Below are 16,369 nucleotides of genomic sequence, written 5' to 3'. Positions count from 1 at the left end.
TTTAAATAAAAGCTAAACTGAAGTTCCCTTCTTTGGCATCAGTGTTGTTTCCCTGATGACTGTGAGGAACTTGACCAGCAAGACATCCTAAGAGGAAACGCTTCATTCTGCCCATGGAGGACTCACAGTATCATTTTTCACCTTCAAATGACAATTAAATAAGTGAGAAAAAAATAGGCTTGTTAGAAAGTTGCTAATCCAAGATTATTCTTGGGTCACAAGCCACACCACCCAGCAATCAAAGTGAAGATCATGTGGTCCCTTGCTCCAAACCCACCTGCTTCCTTTCCTTTCCCATCTGGAGGCAGGTCCTCACTGTAACCCACAAAGAGGTCAGCTCTGCCCACCTCTCTCCCTTGGCTCTGAAGCACTCCCCCTCTTGCTCCTGTCTCCCAAGTCTCCTTATTTCCTGCCACTCCTCCCACCTCTGGGCCCCTGCCCCTGCTGCCCACTCTGCCTGGGATGTGCTCCTCAGATCTTCCCAAAGCATATTCCCTCACTTGATGCCTCTCTTACAAATGTCATCTCTTCAAAGATGGTCCTTTCCAACCCCTGTCTACGACAGCTTCGCCCGTGTCATTTTCTGTCGCTTACCCTGCATTAATTTTCTTCATAGCAACTTATGCATTTGCTGTCATTCCCAATAGAATATAAGCTCCATGAGCAAAGGGACCTTATTTGTCTTGTTCACTCCTGTATCCTCACTACCTATAACATTGCTAAGCATATAGTAGATGCTCAACAGAGATTTGCTCAATGAATAAATTCAAAAACATTACTGCAATTCAAATGAAAATATTTTTAAATGTGATTAGTAATAAAAGAAAAAAGGTACTAAGAATTTTCAATTTTCACCTTTAACCACAAATATGAGCAAAATAATAGCCTACTGTACACATCCCAACTACCCAGGTGCAAATTCCATCCAAGGTTATGGTCCCACTGCACTCTTCCCTGCTCTTAACACAAAAGATGGGCAGGAGAGCAGTGAGAGAATGGTCAGGACAAGGATTCTGGGGCCAAATTGCTTGGATTTGAACCCTGGCCCTGCATCTGTTCTCAATTTCCTCATTTGTAAAGTGGCAGTGATGAGCACGCCACTGTTGTGACAATACAGTGGAGCAATGCACTTAAGTTGCTTAGAACAGTGCCTGGCAGAAGGGACCACTTAGTAAACAGTAACTAATTATTATTACCTCAAGTTCTGCATTCCATTCTCCAAAAACAAAAGCAGAACCCAAACTAAACAAACTAAATTAAGAATCTCACTAACTGTATGGAACTGATCCACTTTGAGTGGTGAGGCCCTTTTTCCTGGTTAACCATCACCTTGGAAGGATTAAACCTAAGTGTGAAATCCATCACAATAGGTGAGCAATACTAAGAAAACAAATATTTTGCTGCCAAGAAGTGGTTTGTAAACTTTTTCTGTATGAGATTAGTTTTTAATAAAAACTGAGAAAGGTGAGAAGTTTCATTTCACTTATCACTTTAGAAATTCTGACATTTAATTGAAAGGAAATATTTTTCTGTTTCTGCTCATGAATTGAAGGAGAAAAAAAGCAGTGCAAAACCCAAGGTTTTAAAATAAGAGGACTGACTTCACAAACACATCCCCAACCAAACAAGGGAAGTTGGGTTTTTTGTTTGTTTGTATTTTGTTTTAGCATTTTTAAAGCTAAATTTAGGTATAAAATTAAACCCCAGACCCAATATGATTTTGACTGCCATATGACATCTGCTGTCCTTGCATGTGCAGAAATAAAGGCAAACACCTGACTTTAGTTTGACCAAGAAGCAGCCATCAAGACTGATGGGATTCCAACAGCTGAGGCAAAGACAAAGGTGGACACAGGACTAAGTTAACTTATATGGAAATAGAGAGGGGTGACAGTTGGCCAAGGCAGATCCAGGGCATGACTCAGCTCCCCTGACTACTCTCAAAGTTGGTGGCCGGGCTGCCACAACCCCACACTAGGTCCTCAGTTCCCTCTAGTGTAGGCAGGATAACAAGTGCTAAGCTGACCGGAAGTGCTAAGCTGTGCAGAACCTCCATGTCCCTTGGTTTGTCTCTAATCTCCCACCTTCGCTCCAGTTAAATAGGTCTAGTCACATTTCCTTGCTCCCCCACTTCACTCCCAACATCCCCATCCTCCCAAACTAGTCTTCAGTTTTCTAGACTCCTCATACTTCGGGTCTCCCTTCATCTAGCAATATAATATCTTAGCCATCCTTGGAGGTTCTGTTAAAGGATTTCTTTCAGGATGCCTTCCCTGACTTCTTTCAGGATGCCTTCCCTGACCACCACAGCCACAGCAAGGTAATACCTTCCACCTTCCAGTCCTGAACTCCTAAAGAAATGTGGCTACCTGGTGTCTGAAACCCAACATGCAGACGTGGCATGCCTCATCTGGCCCCAAAGCAGCTTTTCCTCTTAACTTCGGTTTTTCTCTTAATGCCGTCCCCACATATCGAAGCTCAAAATCTAAGTCGGCTATCTTCCTCAGCCCCACAACAATTCATTCATTCATATTTATTCTAAAACACACTATCGAGCACTACCAGGTGCCAGGTACTGATCTAAGTGGCAAGGATAATGCAGCAATGAACAAGGCAGACAGGATCCCTGCCCTCATGGAGTGTTCTAGAGAGGGAGACAGATAATAAATAATGATGTATGAGGGCTAAGGCTGGTGGATTCCAAATCCCCAGTATCTCTAATGCTCCAAACTTCCTTTCCATCTCGAGTAACAGGTCAGTGTTGCTTTTCTAGATATTCCAACTGACCTCCCCACCTCCAGTCAATCTTTATGTACAAGGCTACGTCCAGGTCTGTGTTCAACACTTTACTTCAGTCCTTACAAAGAGTGACCAAAAGAGAAACAGCAGGATGGAGAGGGGTCAGGAGGCCATGTTCTATGAAGAAGCCGGGGACTGTTTAACCAGAAGTGGAGGCTTGAGGGGCACACCAAGGCTCTCAGAACTACAAATGGACTGTTACATGGAAGAAGGAAGTTATCTTCTAGCCCAGATTTGAGGAGGATCCAGACAGACAAAGGACTTTCTAATTAGTAGTCTGTTCAGTGGTGGAACTGGTTGCTTCTCAATTCTCTGGGCTTCTGTCCCCTGGAATTCTCAGGTAGTACTTGAGGGTTAAGTGATATGGGACATGTGCAGGGCCTAGCACAGGAAAGGCAGCATGGCACAGAGGAGAGACTGTCTTTAGAATTAGACAGATTGGGGTTCAAGTCCCAGCTCAGCCACTGCCTAGTTGTGATACCTTGTACTAAATTCTCAACCTTTCTTAACAGATTGTTCATTTGAAAAACAGATGGCTTAAAAAGACCTAACTTGCCAGACTGTTATAAAGATTAGAAAGAATATCTAGAAAGAACTTGGTACATTGAGGCAATCAATAAAATGAGCTACTGATAATGTTAAATGTTTGGGGAGGCTAAGATAATTAATATCTGTCTATTGCTTATGAAGTGTTTTACCTGTACCATCTTGTTTAATTCTCATGACGACCCAATTGTCCCTGTACCATATTGTTTAATCCTCATGACGACCCAATTGTCTCAGTGTTATAAATGAGGAAAATGAGGCATGGAAAGCATGGAAAGGTTAAGCAGCTTGCCCAGAATCCTGTTGCTAATAACTGGTGGAGCCAGACTGGCTCCAGAGCCTATTCTCATAGCCACCACACAATAACAGACTCACAGAGAGAGGAAAGACAAGGGTTGAGGTTGGCAGACCTCAAATTTTCACCTACTAGCTGTGGGACTTGGCCAAGTTACAGTTACTTCATTTCTCTGAGCCTGTTTTCCCAGCCATAAAACAGGAATACCAACCCCTTTACCTCAGACAGTTTAGAGGAGGATATAATGATATGACCTGTTTAACTGTCCTGAACATAGTTTCCCTCCCTGAATTGGGAAAGAGATTGAACTGGACATATTCTATGATCCTCTTCAACATATATGGGTGGAGCTAGTGTCCTGGGAATTCACAACACATCAAGCAAACTTACAAAGTTCACATTTTAAAGGCCAGTCTCAGAAAGATCTGGCAAGCTGCGCCTGGTAACCCCACCCCTACCCTCCCCCACCACAACTTTATTTTTTCTTGACATCCAAGCTGGGGGTGGAAAAACTGTTGCAAAATAAGGGCTTGAGAATCTCTTTTGGACTTTGTGGTTAGACCATCTAGTTCTCTGAAATGAATAATTACATGTGGGCATAAAAAATTTAAAAAAAAAGTCCTCTCCTAGATCTGGGGAAGGGAGTGGTGTGTAAAATAGCTGGAGGGCTAAGGGATGTGGAAGACAAATGCGGATTTAAAGACTGAAGGTGTCCCTGGAAGCAAACCTCAAACCTCCTTTCCTTTCAGCTCCCCGTTGGCCTGCAGCTTGCCTGTGGAATAAATCAACAGAGGAGGTGAGAAAGTAAACAGCAGTTGAAAGCATCCTGCAGCCCTGCCTGTCCCCGGCTGAGAGCATCTCCTGCCGGCCAGCAACTGCCCTCCCTGGAATGTACTTCAAAGGGGAACAAATGACAATCACTTCTTCTGAGGGTGCTCTGCTTGTTTTAAATGTGTATGGAGGAAAGAAAGGATTCTACAAAAATGGAAGATTGAATTGTTTCAATTATAAAGGGTGGAGTGAGTAGGAACAAATGAAAAAAAAAAAATAAAGAAAATATTTCGAAATCCTAACATTAAAATAGTTACTCTGGTGCAGAGAAGTTATTTTCTCTGCCCAAACCCTGAGGGACTTCAGAGGTAGAATGCCGAAATATTTACCTTTTTTACAGAAAAACAAAACATAACAAAAACAAAAATGACTTCCCAAGTAATTCTCTTTTTAACTTTGTGCCAAGGGATTCTAGAAATTCATTGTCACATTTCCTGGAACCTCCGTGTTTGAAGTACATCACACATGCTCAGCTGCCAGGCTGTCACTATAAAAGAACAGAGTTGAAACTGACACTTTTGGGAAGACATTTGTTGAGTCCATAATTATTATCCATGACCTGTTTATTGCTCTTTAAATTCAGGAAGTATATAACAATCTGTGCTACTCCACACTCTGTTTCTGTTGTACCTTAGAATCATGTTAAGAAAAACATTACAATTTAGGCAGTTCTCTCTCTTCACTTAAACAAAAAATCTGAATGGATTTTGAAATTGAATCTTCCTTCATACCTCAGTGATCTTAACTAAAATCAGAACAAACAGGCTGTTTTTCCTTTGTGCAAACTTAGTAAACCTCCATTTAAAAAATATGTCCAATTAATAACACCTTTCAAAAGGGTTCTTTTAAAAAGGCTAGAATTGGTTTTATTCCTCAGTAACAAGTGAATGCTACTCATTTTAGGAAATGGATTAATTCTGGGATGTGTAGGTAAATAGAACACTTGTTGGGAGCTAGACTGGAAGCTCTGTGCAGGTAGGGACCAGGTCTGTCTTTTCTCTGCTGTACATTTAGTGCCTAGAGCATTTGTTGAACAAATAAATGATAAATGAACTTACATAGCTTAGCAAGTACAGAGGGATTTATATATTGACTAGGCGCTGGACAAAATGAACTTTGACCGTAATTCTATGAAACAATTTTGTAAAAATTAAATTGTAGTCCCAAGTTCTGAAGTAAAGACTCTTTATGAAATAGCCACCGTTCATGCTTCATTATCTGCTATGATAGGTCACTTTTTGCCTTTCTAAAGAGCTATTCTTCACATGACAAAAAGCAGACCTCAGAAGCTTCCCCCAGATCAGCTCTGCTGGCAGCAGGGTGTGTCCCTCCACAGAGCCCTCCGTCAGGAAAGGTCACGGGAGACCGGCCAGCCAGACCCCGCAGTGACTGTCAAGCAGAGCAGAAATCTGTGAGACCGCCACGAGATTCAGTGGCCTCCTCCCAAACCTTCCTTCCTCGTCCCTGTTGCCCTGGCAACCGGAGGCTGGGCTTAGTTGGCATTTTTTTTTTTTTTTTTTTTTTGACACGCTGCATTCTCCTATCCACCAACCCCAATTAAGGAAAGGATGGGGCTAAAAACAGGGCTGCATATGTTTGGGAATAATAATGGTTTCTCCACAACACAGCACCAGAAGAAGAGGCAAGAGAGGGTACAGGCTCCTCCACGCACTGCCTCTGGGCCCTGGGGGCTGATGGGAAGTCTTCAGGGTTAAAATCCAAAAGGCCTGCAGCTTTATATTTAAATAAATACATGCATTAAAACAACATACTCTCCCTAGATAAAGCCATGAGTCTGTTTCCTGTCAAGGAATTGTTCTTTTAGATGGGTAAACAGGGACTGAGAAGCCTGTTTCTCAATTTCTTACCAGTTACAACAATTTTCCATTTCACTCGGTAAAGTTGCAAACATAATCTTTAATATACTGTAACCAAGAAATTAGGGTTTAAGAAAGGATTATGATTACTGAATCATTATATAGGTATTTCTTTTTTCTTTCTAAACAGAGGGAAATACCTGAAATTTCTGAACTGTAATCCAGCTGCATTGATCTCTGATAATGATTGTACAACTATACAGCCTTTATCTTGCGATTGTAAAAAACTTTGTGACTGATCCTCACTTGTACCCCCCCTTATCCTGTTTTTCAACTTTAGAGTCTTATGATCACTAAAGACAGCTCCTAATGTTTACTATGAAGGGCCTTGAATCAGTCCAGAACTAACCCACCCAAATCCAAAACTATCTTGCTAGACAGAGCTGGATCTAACCATAATTGATCGGCCTGACATGCACAGTAGCTTAAACTTTAACCTATAAGTGACTTACAACTCATCATAACACTAAAAATCATGCCCATCATCATACTATGGCTACCATTTCTAACATATGTTCTGTGACTAATCAATCTGCACATGCTCAATAATTAGATCATCTCTAACCTCATCATCTTGAGTCATTGTGCTCATTATCCTAAAACCTGCCCATCTTTTGATACCATAAAACTATCAGAGTTACTGCAGTTTGGGGAGACATCTTTAGTCTGATAGGCTGTCTGATCTGCTTCATGCTTAGCAATAAACTCTTTCTCTCTTTGAAACCCGGGTTCTCAGGAATTGGGCATTTGAGTGCATCAGGCAGAGAACCCACTGCTTTCAAATGGTATCAATACTGAACAAATACTGTGTTGAATTTTAAGTAGTAACAGCAGAATATCCTATAGTCATTGTGGGCCTGTATGACTCATTTAAAATTTTTTTTAAGTTTTTAATTTTAAAATTTTTGTCCAATGCTGGTGTAGGAAGGATTCCAGACAGCCCTGCAGCTTCAGATAGGTACATCCATAGTCATAGTACAATCTCCATGACTGATGCAGAATAAATAAATGATTTCCCAGTATATTAAGAAAGGGGAAGTTACCAAACAGTACTATAATATGCTCCTAATTTCTTTCACTTAAAAAAAAAAATTTATGGTGAAATAAATAAATAAAATTTATCAATTTAACCAATTTTAAGTGCACAATTTAGTGGGACTAATTACATTCACAATGTTGTTTGACTATCAACACTATTTCATCATCCCAAACAGAAACTCTGTACCCATTGAACGATAACTCTCCATTTCCTTCTTCCCTCAGCCCCTCGTAACTTCTCTTCTACTTTCTGTCTCTATTTTGCCCATTCTAGATACTTCATATTAGTGGAGTCATATAATATTTGTTCTTTTGCATCTGGTTTATTTCACTTTGCATGATGTTTTCAAGGTTCATCCACCAATTTTGTTCTAAAAAATAAATTACACACACAGATACACACAAAAGGCCTGAAAGAAATCACCAACATCTTCATAGCAGTTCTTGCTAGGTAAGAACATGGGGTGATTATTATTTTCTTCTTTTTGGGGTATTTTGCTTATATTCTACAATGAATGTATGTTTTGTCTTTTTATGTGATTATTTATTTTATTATAATTTTTTTAAATTCATGTGTGGCAAAATTAACTCTGTGGTGTGCATTTCTGTAAGTCTGTCAAATTGACAGATGCATAGAATCATGAAACAACAACCACAGCCAAATTACAGAGCTGTACCTTTACCCCCCACCCCACAAAATTCCCTAGTGCTGCCCCTGTGCAGTTAACACTCCCCCTAGCCCCAACTCCTGGCAACCATTCACCTGCTCTTCATCTCTATAGTTTTGCCTTTTCCAAAACATCATATAATTGGAATCATATAATCTTTAGCTTTTTGGAATGGCTTCTTTCACTTAGCATGATGCTTTCTTTTATCTTAATCAGGGAAAAAAAAAACAGTAAATTATGTTTTTAAAAATACAACAGCTATATTTTTCTACTTAAAAAGGAAAAACCCCACAAACTAAATTCTAATTTATCTTCAAAAAAATATGAAGATACCAAGAAATAAAACCAACTTAGAAAGCTTTCTCTTTTTCTAGGGTTGCCAGTTTCTTTGATGAACCTGAAGCTGCCTCATATCCTTTGGAAAATTTAGTAAAAATAAAACTCTCATCATTGTGGGCAGTGGAGAATGTCTTTCACAAAAATCCACTTTCCATCATGTTTGTGACAGATGCCTGTTGGAAGAAGGCAAAGATCCAGTTTGCTAACAGGGCTCTGTGCTGCAGAACTGGCTGGGATCCTCTTATGCACGGAGTACCCAGGGGGAACTGCCACATTCCGAGATAATTCATCAATTATCAAACACAAGGAGCTGAACTCTGTTGCTACAATAGCTCATGCTAGATTGTAGGGAGCGTTTTTTAAGGAAACTCTCCTACTTCAGAAGATTCCTAATCAGTAGAGATGCCAAGCCTCGCTGGCCCTTAAGATCCTAATATCATAGCTCTTCAGATACCTAGTGGCCTGAGAGGCCACTGCAGAGAAATAAAGAAGCCTCTTATCCTCACTTCCACAGAACTCTGTGCTCTGGGGTGTCTGGTCTCAGCTCTGGTAGTAAAAGTCAACGATGGCAGCCACTGGGATCCCATAAAGTAGGAAATGATTTTAATTTACCCTTCTAACAACCAGTTTGGATTAGATTTCATTATTTTGGCTCTTCTGGTAAAGTATGAGTTATTTGAAGGCAGCAGTTTCCATTTATGCTTTTATGCTTTTCCACTAAATAAATGTTAGTTGGGTGAATGTAGGACTCCTCCTAAAGGAAGGAAAGAAGGACGAAATATGATTTTCCACCCTGAAACAATGAAGGTTCTCTGTAGATTTGTAATAAAATTTGCCTCAAATCCATTTTGTGAAAATCCTGGCACAATTTCAGTGCAAATGAGTTAACCCATGAGCCCTTGGCTTGATAAAGTACACATGAGACTGTGCAAGTAGGATTGAGGAGTTGTTTTATCCCAGAGGAAAAAGGGCAGGAAGAGGAAGACGTAGAAGAAGTGAAACTGCATAAAAGACACAACAGTTTATAAGTATTTTTCAGTTTCATTGTATCATTTGAGCATGATAAAGAGCAGTGATGTTTTCCCAAAAATTAGAGAACAAGTCATCTACTTATTAAATTTTGCCAACCTCCCTTCCTACTGCAGAGAGAGAGCAAAGGATGGGGCCTCTCTCCTGGAAGGCAAGAACCCTGAGAAAACAGGGTGTACAACTATGGTCTGCCTACAAGCAAAGTGGGAAGCCAGGTAATTGGAAACTGCCCTGTGAACAAAGGGTAGTTAGGTGGTTGTTGACTCCGTAGGACACGGGAGTGGGAGAGATGGAGCAAACAGAAATACACAGAAAATCTTTGAACCCTTCATGGCCCACCACTTCCACCGTCTTCTACCAGACGCTGGAAGGCAGCTGAACAGGTGTGCAAAATATTATTTTTATTTCCAGTCTATTTCCCTACCTAGGTATAAACAGAAAGACAGAAAATGACCAAAAGAACAAGTAAAAAACCTCACCAAGATGATACACATAATCCACATGTGAATAATCAGGCATCTTGGCCAACATCCCAGAGAACTATCAAAGAACACTCCAATACCATCTATTGTAGGGCCTTAAATAATACCTTTGACAATTAGGGGAAGTTTTTTCTGAGTGGGGAAAAAACTTCAACAATTAAAACGTCTATTTAGACTTTTTTCCCGCACTCCTCAATGAAGATAAGAAGACATCAGGATCATTCATTCCATCTCCTCCCCATAACTACACACACACACATACATACACACACACACACACACACACACACACACACACACAGAGTCACTATGTGAGCCTCTCTCCTTAGCAAAATCTGGACAGTGTTTTCTTGCTGCTGTTCTATACAGTGGAATTGCTCACTATTATGCAGCAAAATGCTCCACGTTCTTTTAAGGATCAGTATCTCAGGAACTTGGTTGGCATTTCTGTAATACGAACCATCGATATTTCATTCTGGTTCAAAGGCACCTACGGTTTGTAAAAAGGAAACAATTTGGGCCACTTCTCTCCACCCCTTTTCAGAAAATACTTTCTGTGGGAAAGAAGGAGGTGGGGAGGAGAAAGAAAAACCCAGAAAGTGGCAGGAACAGAAAAACAAATCATTCTTCACAGAATGGTCACAGCTTTGTGTTAAAAAAAAACAACTCATTAGCACTCATTCAAATATAAAACTAAGAAAGAATTTATAAATTCTACCATAATACTTGTTTAATTTACTCTACATCATAAAACAGAAACATTTTTCCAAATAGAATTATTATCCAAAGACAGAAAACAGTAATACAATTATTTCCCACAAAGAAACATGATACTATATTTCTAAAAACAATATAAACAACTGTTACCCTGAAATGAAAGTTCAGACAAATCCTCAGGGTAAAGCATAACTGTAGTTATATTACAAAGTTGTATTCTTCAGATTTAGAGGAAAGTTCAACTAGATAACAAAGCACAAATTATATTCATTTCCCTCATTTTCAAAGACTATGTCTAAGAAATGGTTTTCATTCACCATGTACTTTATTTAATTCACACACAGTATAGATACCTATGCCCTACAATTTGATAAGAAATACATTATTCATTTATGGAAGTCAATGTATATTTTTGAAAGCAATACATAACTAAAAAAAAGGAATGTTTCCCTTCTCTGGAACAGTTAAACTACTTATTTTCTTAAACCAGTGAAAGGAAGGTACACATGTGTCTTGCTCCGAGTGAGTCATAAAGTCAAGTCTGAAGAATTAGAATAATAAACTGATGCTTTCCTCCCCAAAATGTAGCCAGCAAAATTCATGAGATCTGCAAACATGGATTACATTAGTTTTGCAACACAGAAGAAAGAATTCTGCTCTTCCGTAAGACCAAGCCACTGAAGCAGTGAGAAAACTATAGGTTCTTTCAGGGATTCTCTTTTATTCATTTTTTGAAGTTTAGCACTGGGTCTGACCCACTGTGGACACATAGCAACATTGTTGATGGGCTGAAAAAATGAATGAATGAAGTGTGGCAAAAAGGCAAGTCGACCAACACCCAGACAGTTGTGCAGAGCACTCATATCATAGTCCATAAGACAAACCATTTCGTTTCTCATTTACCCTTCAATTGCCCCTAATCCTTTCTGATACTCTACAGTGGATCAAAGACGGCTGCAGATTCTTTATTATCCCTTCCAAGGAATGTCCCCTCCACTCTCTGCTTTTATCTGGGTGAGTTCTGTAACTGCTTTGATCAAGACAATACAGCAAAAGTGACTCTGTGATGGTTTCCAGAGCCAGGCCCTTAGAAACTAGCAGCTTCTACTGCCTGTCTCTTGGAACAATCTCTCCAGGAGACTTGAGCTGCTCTGTGATAGGCCCCACTACCCTGAGGCTTCCATGCGGGAGATACCATGTACAGATGCTCCAGGCTTTAGTCCCAGCTAAGACCAGTCTTCCAGCTGTCCCCACCATGGTGCCACACATTTGAGTGAAGTCATCTCAGACATTCCAGACCAGTCCACCTGCTAGCTGAAAACCACCAAGTGACCTCAGTCAATACCATGCAGAGCGAAAGAATAGCCCAACTGAGCCCTATCCAAACTCCTGACCAACAAAATCACGTGATATAATAAAATGGCTTTTGTTTTAAGCCATTAAGTTTCAGGATAACTTGTTACACAGCAATTGATAAATGGAACATGCTCTTTTCCCTCCATTTTCTCTTCTAAAGACTAGCAGTGGAAGCCAAAGGCAGTCATGCTAAAAGAGCTAGTCTTTATACTCATAGATTGGCTCTGAATGACAGCTCACACAAAATGCTGGGAGAAGAAACTAGATTCCATTCCTGAGGTTTGGAGTAGGACTTGAGGCCTTTAATACTTCTAGAGCAGGAAGATTTACTCTGATGGCAAACCCCTACCTACCCATTAGTCTTAGAACCAAAGAACCTCGAGCCTTGGAACCCCCCTCAGGCACCACAGAAGACCATACCTGCCTCATGAGCTCCTCTTGGCGCATTCTAATCCTCTCTCTCTCCATCTGGATCCTCTGAAGTCGCAGTTTCTGCTGCTGCTGCTGCTGAGTGGTCAGCGCATTGGGCATGCTCATGAGCCCTGCTGGTGGGTTCTGAGTAGGGTGGTTCTGCTGGTTGAGGGTGCTGGGTGCCATTTGCTGCTGGTGTTGGTGATTCATCACTATAGAAGGGAAGAACAGACAGGAGATTAATGGCTGGGACCTACAGCACCTTATCAAAAAGAGACCATGAGAATGCTCTGTGCTTTGGAGTACAGACTCCGGACATTCCCTCCAAAGTGCTTTATTGTTAATCATTACTGTTGAAGCAATTATTACCTTAATTCAATTCATGCAAACTCAGATACTGGCCCCACTCCTGATTCATCTGGTCTCAGATTTTGTGTTCGGTTAAAAATCTTATTTCATACCTCCCTATGTTTGGAGTACATTTCAAAGTCTTAAACAGAACATAAGGGACAGAAGTAAATTCCACAAAAGTTACCATGACTTATGAGATAATTTCACCAGGACATTTGGGTGTGTGTGCACTTTCTGAGACAATCTGAACCTTTATGGTAGAAGGGGATTAGATTATCAATACATGGTGGTTTCATAATGATATATAGGATGGATAAAATAATTGATAAGCAACATGTAAAACACAGCACCTAGAACAGAAACCCACACACAATCAGTACCTGTAAATGCTTTGTTAAAAAAGAGTGCCCCAAAGAATCATGAGTTAAGCTTAGGAACAAATATCTGATTAAGAAAAAATGTTTCTATTTTTGCAAAGGAAAAAATTAATGAGACAGAAATTGCATAAAAATGTCAATCATATTTGTGACTAGATAAAGGCACTAGTAGTGTTTTAAACTTTAAAAAATTCTTTATTGGAATTTAACCAACATTTTAAATATCAGCATGCAGAGCTTCATTTAAGAAAATAATGTTTAAATCCTTCAATAAATTCTATAATCAGCATCCCCACAGAAAATTCATTTTAAAAAGTGCTAGTTTTTCCAAAATGGCTTCCCAGGCAAATTTGGTTAACTGTAATAGAGAAAGCCATGCTTTCCCATCTATTTGCGTCGAGATCAGGGCCAAAGACAAGGTATAATTTTATATGCTCACTTCATTTCTGGGAAAAGAACTCAATTTTTGCTAAATTTGGTAGCACTACCATTAAAAAATAAAATTATTGGCATATTTCACTTAAAGTCCAAAAGACACATATTTTAGATCTTGGATATCCACATATGGATATTATATGGAAACACATTGTGTAAACAAATTTTCTTAAACAAATTTTAAAGTAGCCCAATTAACCATGTGTCAAATGAATGTATATTCCACGTTTCAAGGAAGGCAGAAATTAGTGCTGCATTAACAATAGAGGGTAAAAGGTCTAGCTAATTCTGGTCTGGCGTCCAGGAATTAATTGTTGTGGCTAGTTCAAAAAAGTGGATTTTGCACAAACAGAATCACATGGCTAGATTCTGGAATATATATGCATGTATATACGTATGTATACATGAATGAATGTGTGTGAACATATATTTGTGTACGTACATATTTGAAAGACGGTACCAACACTTTAGATTTTCTATAGAAGAACGGGTTTCCTTGAGGAAGAATTCCATGGCAATGATCTCCCCAGGTCAGGGTGGGGTAAATATATTCATGTTTTATTAATATACTCATTCAAACATTTATTACATTCCCACTGTGTGCCAAGCACTGGGCCTGAAACTGAATAAACAGCTACTGCACTCACAGGAACTAATGGGTACATGGAAGGGATATGTAAAGGAATGAGAGGATTTTTTACATGTGGTTTGTGGAGCATTTGAGTATTGAGCTGTGTAAGGAACTTCAGAGATCACCTAGTCCAGTCCCTTTATTTAATGAAAGAGGGACCATCACCCAGAGGGGTGGAGGGACATGTCCTGGTTAGTGGCAGGCAGAACCAGAGCCAAAAGCGAGGTCCCTGACACCCTGTCCACCTGCTCTGTCAACTGTCCTCTGCCACACCTTAGCCTGAAGAACAGGAACCACTGCTGAAACCGAGATCAACCCTCTAAACCACCTGCCTTCGATCACAAGGAGGGGCTGTTCACACAGCAGGTCATCGACACAGGATCCGGGCCCAGAGGTCATTCAGGTTACAAATAGGAAGGGTTCAAGGGGGTTCCAGCTAGATTTACAACTCTCTGCTCAAAACCAAGCTGCTAAAGGGGAAGGTAAGAATATTTGGAGAATACTGCCTAAGTATTTTAGGTTTCCCTTTCAAAGTTAGCCCACCACCAAAAAACAAAAATATCTCAGCTCCAGGCACACAGGAGTAGCTCAGTAATTGATATGATGAAGGAATGAAACCAATTATTGGGCATTTCTTACGTTCTTAGTTTCAAAGCAGAAACAAAACAAAACAAATACCTCCCGGTCATGATTGACACTAAAATAACTGAAATGAGTATTTCATTTCTATAGATTGTTAGGAAAATTAGAATCTCTATTTGAAGGACTTGGGTAGGAGGTCAGGGACTGACATACAGTGTCAATGGGGAAAAGTTCTCTTAAACACAGATTCAGTAAAACAAAATCCATATATCCAGAAAGGCTTAATTCATAAAACATATTTCAGGCCAGGGGAGGGAGAAATAATGGGAAAATGGTGATCATTTCAAAGTACAGACATTTCTGAGCCTTCTGAGAAAAAAATGCTCAAATATGCTACTTTTCTTATACAATTTCTATAGACAAAAATGATGCCTATTTGTGTCAATCAGACAAGATAAATATATAATTGAAATTTCCAAAATCAGAAATCCCCAGATTAGAAAAAAAGAGACTTGAAAATCACAAATTATTAACCTTATATTAATTTTCATAACTCAGATACTTCAAAAAATTTAAAAAAATGATTCTGGTCTGGTAACTTACTGAAAATATAAATAAATTACAGCAGAGCTGTCTTCATTGGCTTAGACAGACTGCCCTTGTCAGTGTGCAAAATGCTGCACCAGGTCTACTCTGTTACTTAACTCCATGCAGCAACCAAATACTTCCCAGCAGATCTTATTAATGTCTGAATCCTTATCTGGGGGAGTTGATTCTTGGAGAACAGCTCTTCCGAAACCACACCCTTGCTAGTCTTAAAAACATCAGCCCTTAAACTTGCATATAATTGTGCCTGAGAGTCTCCCCCTGAGTACCTCTTTGTTGCTCAGATGTGGCCCTCTCTCTCTCTAACTGAGCCACCTCAGCAGGTGAACTCACTGCCCTCCCCGCTACGTGGGACCCGACTCCCAGAGGTGTACATCTCCCTGGCAATGCAGGATATGACTCCCAGGGATGAATCTGGACTCAGCATCATGGGATTGAGAATATCTTCTTGACCAAAAGGGGGATGCAAAATGAGATGAAATAGTTTCAGTGGCTGAGAGATTTCAAATGGAGTCGAGCGGTCACTCTGGTGGACATTCTTATGCACTATATAGATAACACGTCTTAGGTTTTAATGTATTGGAATAGCTAGAAGTAAATACCTGAAACTACCAAACTCCAACCCAGTAGCCCTGACTCTTGAAGACGATTGTATAACAATGTAGATTACAAGGGGTGACAGTGTGATTGTGAAAACATTGTGGATCACACTCCCTTTATCTAGTGTATGGATGCACGAGTAGAAAAATGGGGATAAAAACTAAATGACAAATAGGGTGGGATGGGGGGGATGGTTTGGGTGTTCTTTTTTTACTTTTATTTTTTATTCTTATTCTGAAACTTTCTGATGTAAGGAAAATGTTCAGAAATAGATTGTGGTGATGAATGCATAACTATATGATCATACTGTGAACAGTTGATTGTAGACCATGGATGACTGTATGGTATGTGAATATATTTCAATAAAACTGAATTTAAAAAAAAAAAACATCAGCCTTT

General features: G+C 39.8%; 1 protein-coding gene across 1 annotated transcript in view; it reads right to left on the bottom strand.

Moving 5' to 3' along the window:
• WWTR1 (WW domain containing transcription regulator 1) overlaps positions 1-16,369 on the bottom strand; it is a 127,147-nt gene that overhangs the window by 11,275 nt on the left and 99,503 nt on the right. The window contains exon 4 of the mRNA XM_037842915.1: positions 12,398-12,600. Coding sequence (XP_037698843.1) covers positions 12,398-12,600 — 203 coding nt within the window. The remainder of the gene's footprint in view (positions 1-12,397; positions 12,601-16,369) is intronic.

This window comes from Choloepus didactylus, chromosome 1, assembly GCF_015220235.1.
Source record: "Choloepus didactylus isolate mChoDid1 chromosome 1, mChoDid1.pri, whole genome shotgun sequence".
NCBI classification, from domain to species: Eukaryota; Metazoa; Chordata; class Mammalia; order Pilosa; family Megalonychidae; genus Choloepus; species Choloepus didactylus.
The sequence above is the reverse complement of the archived record's forward strand: the minus strand, read 5'-3'. Positions and strand labels throughout refer to the sequence as shown.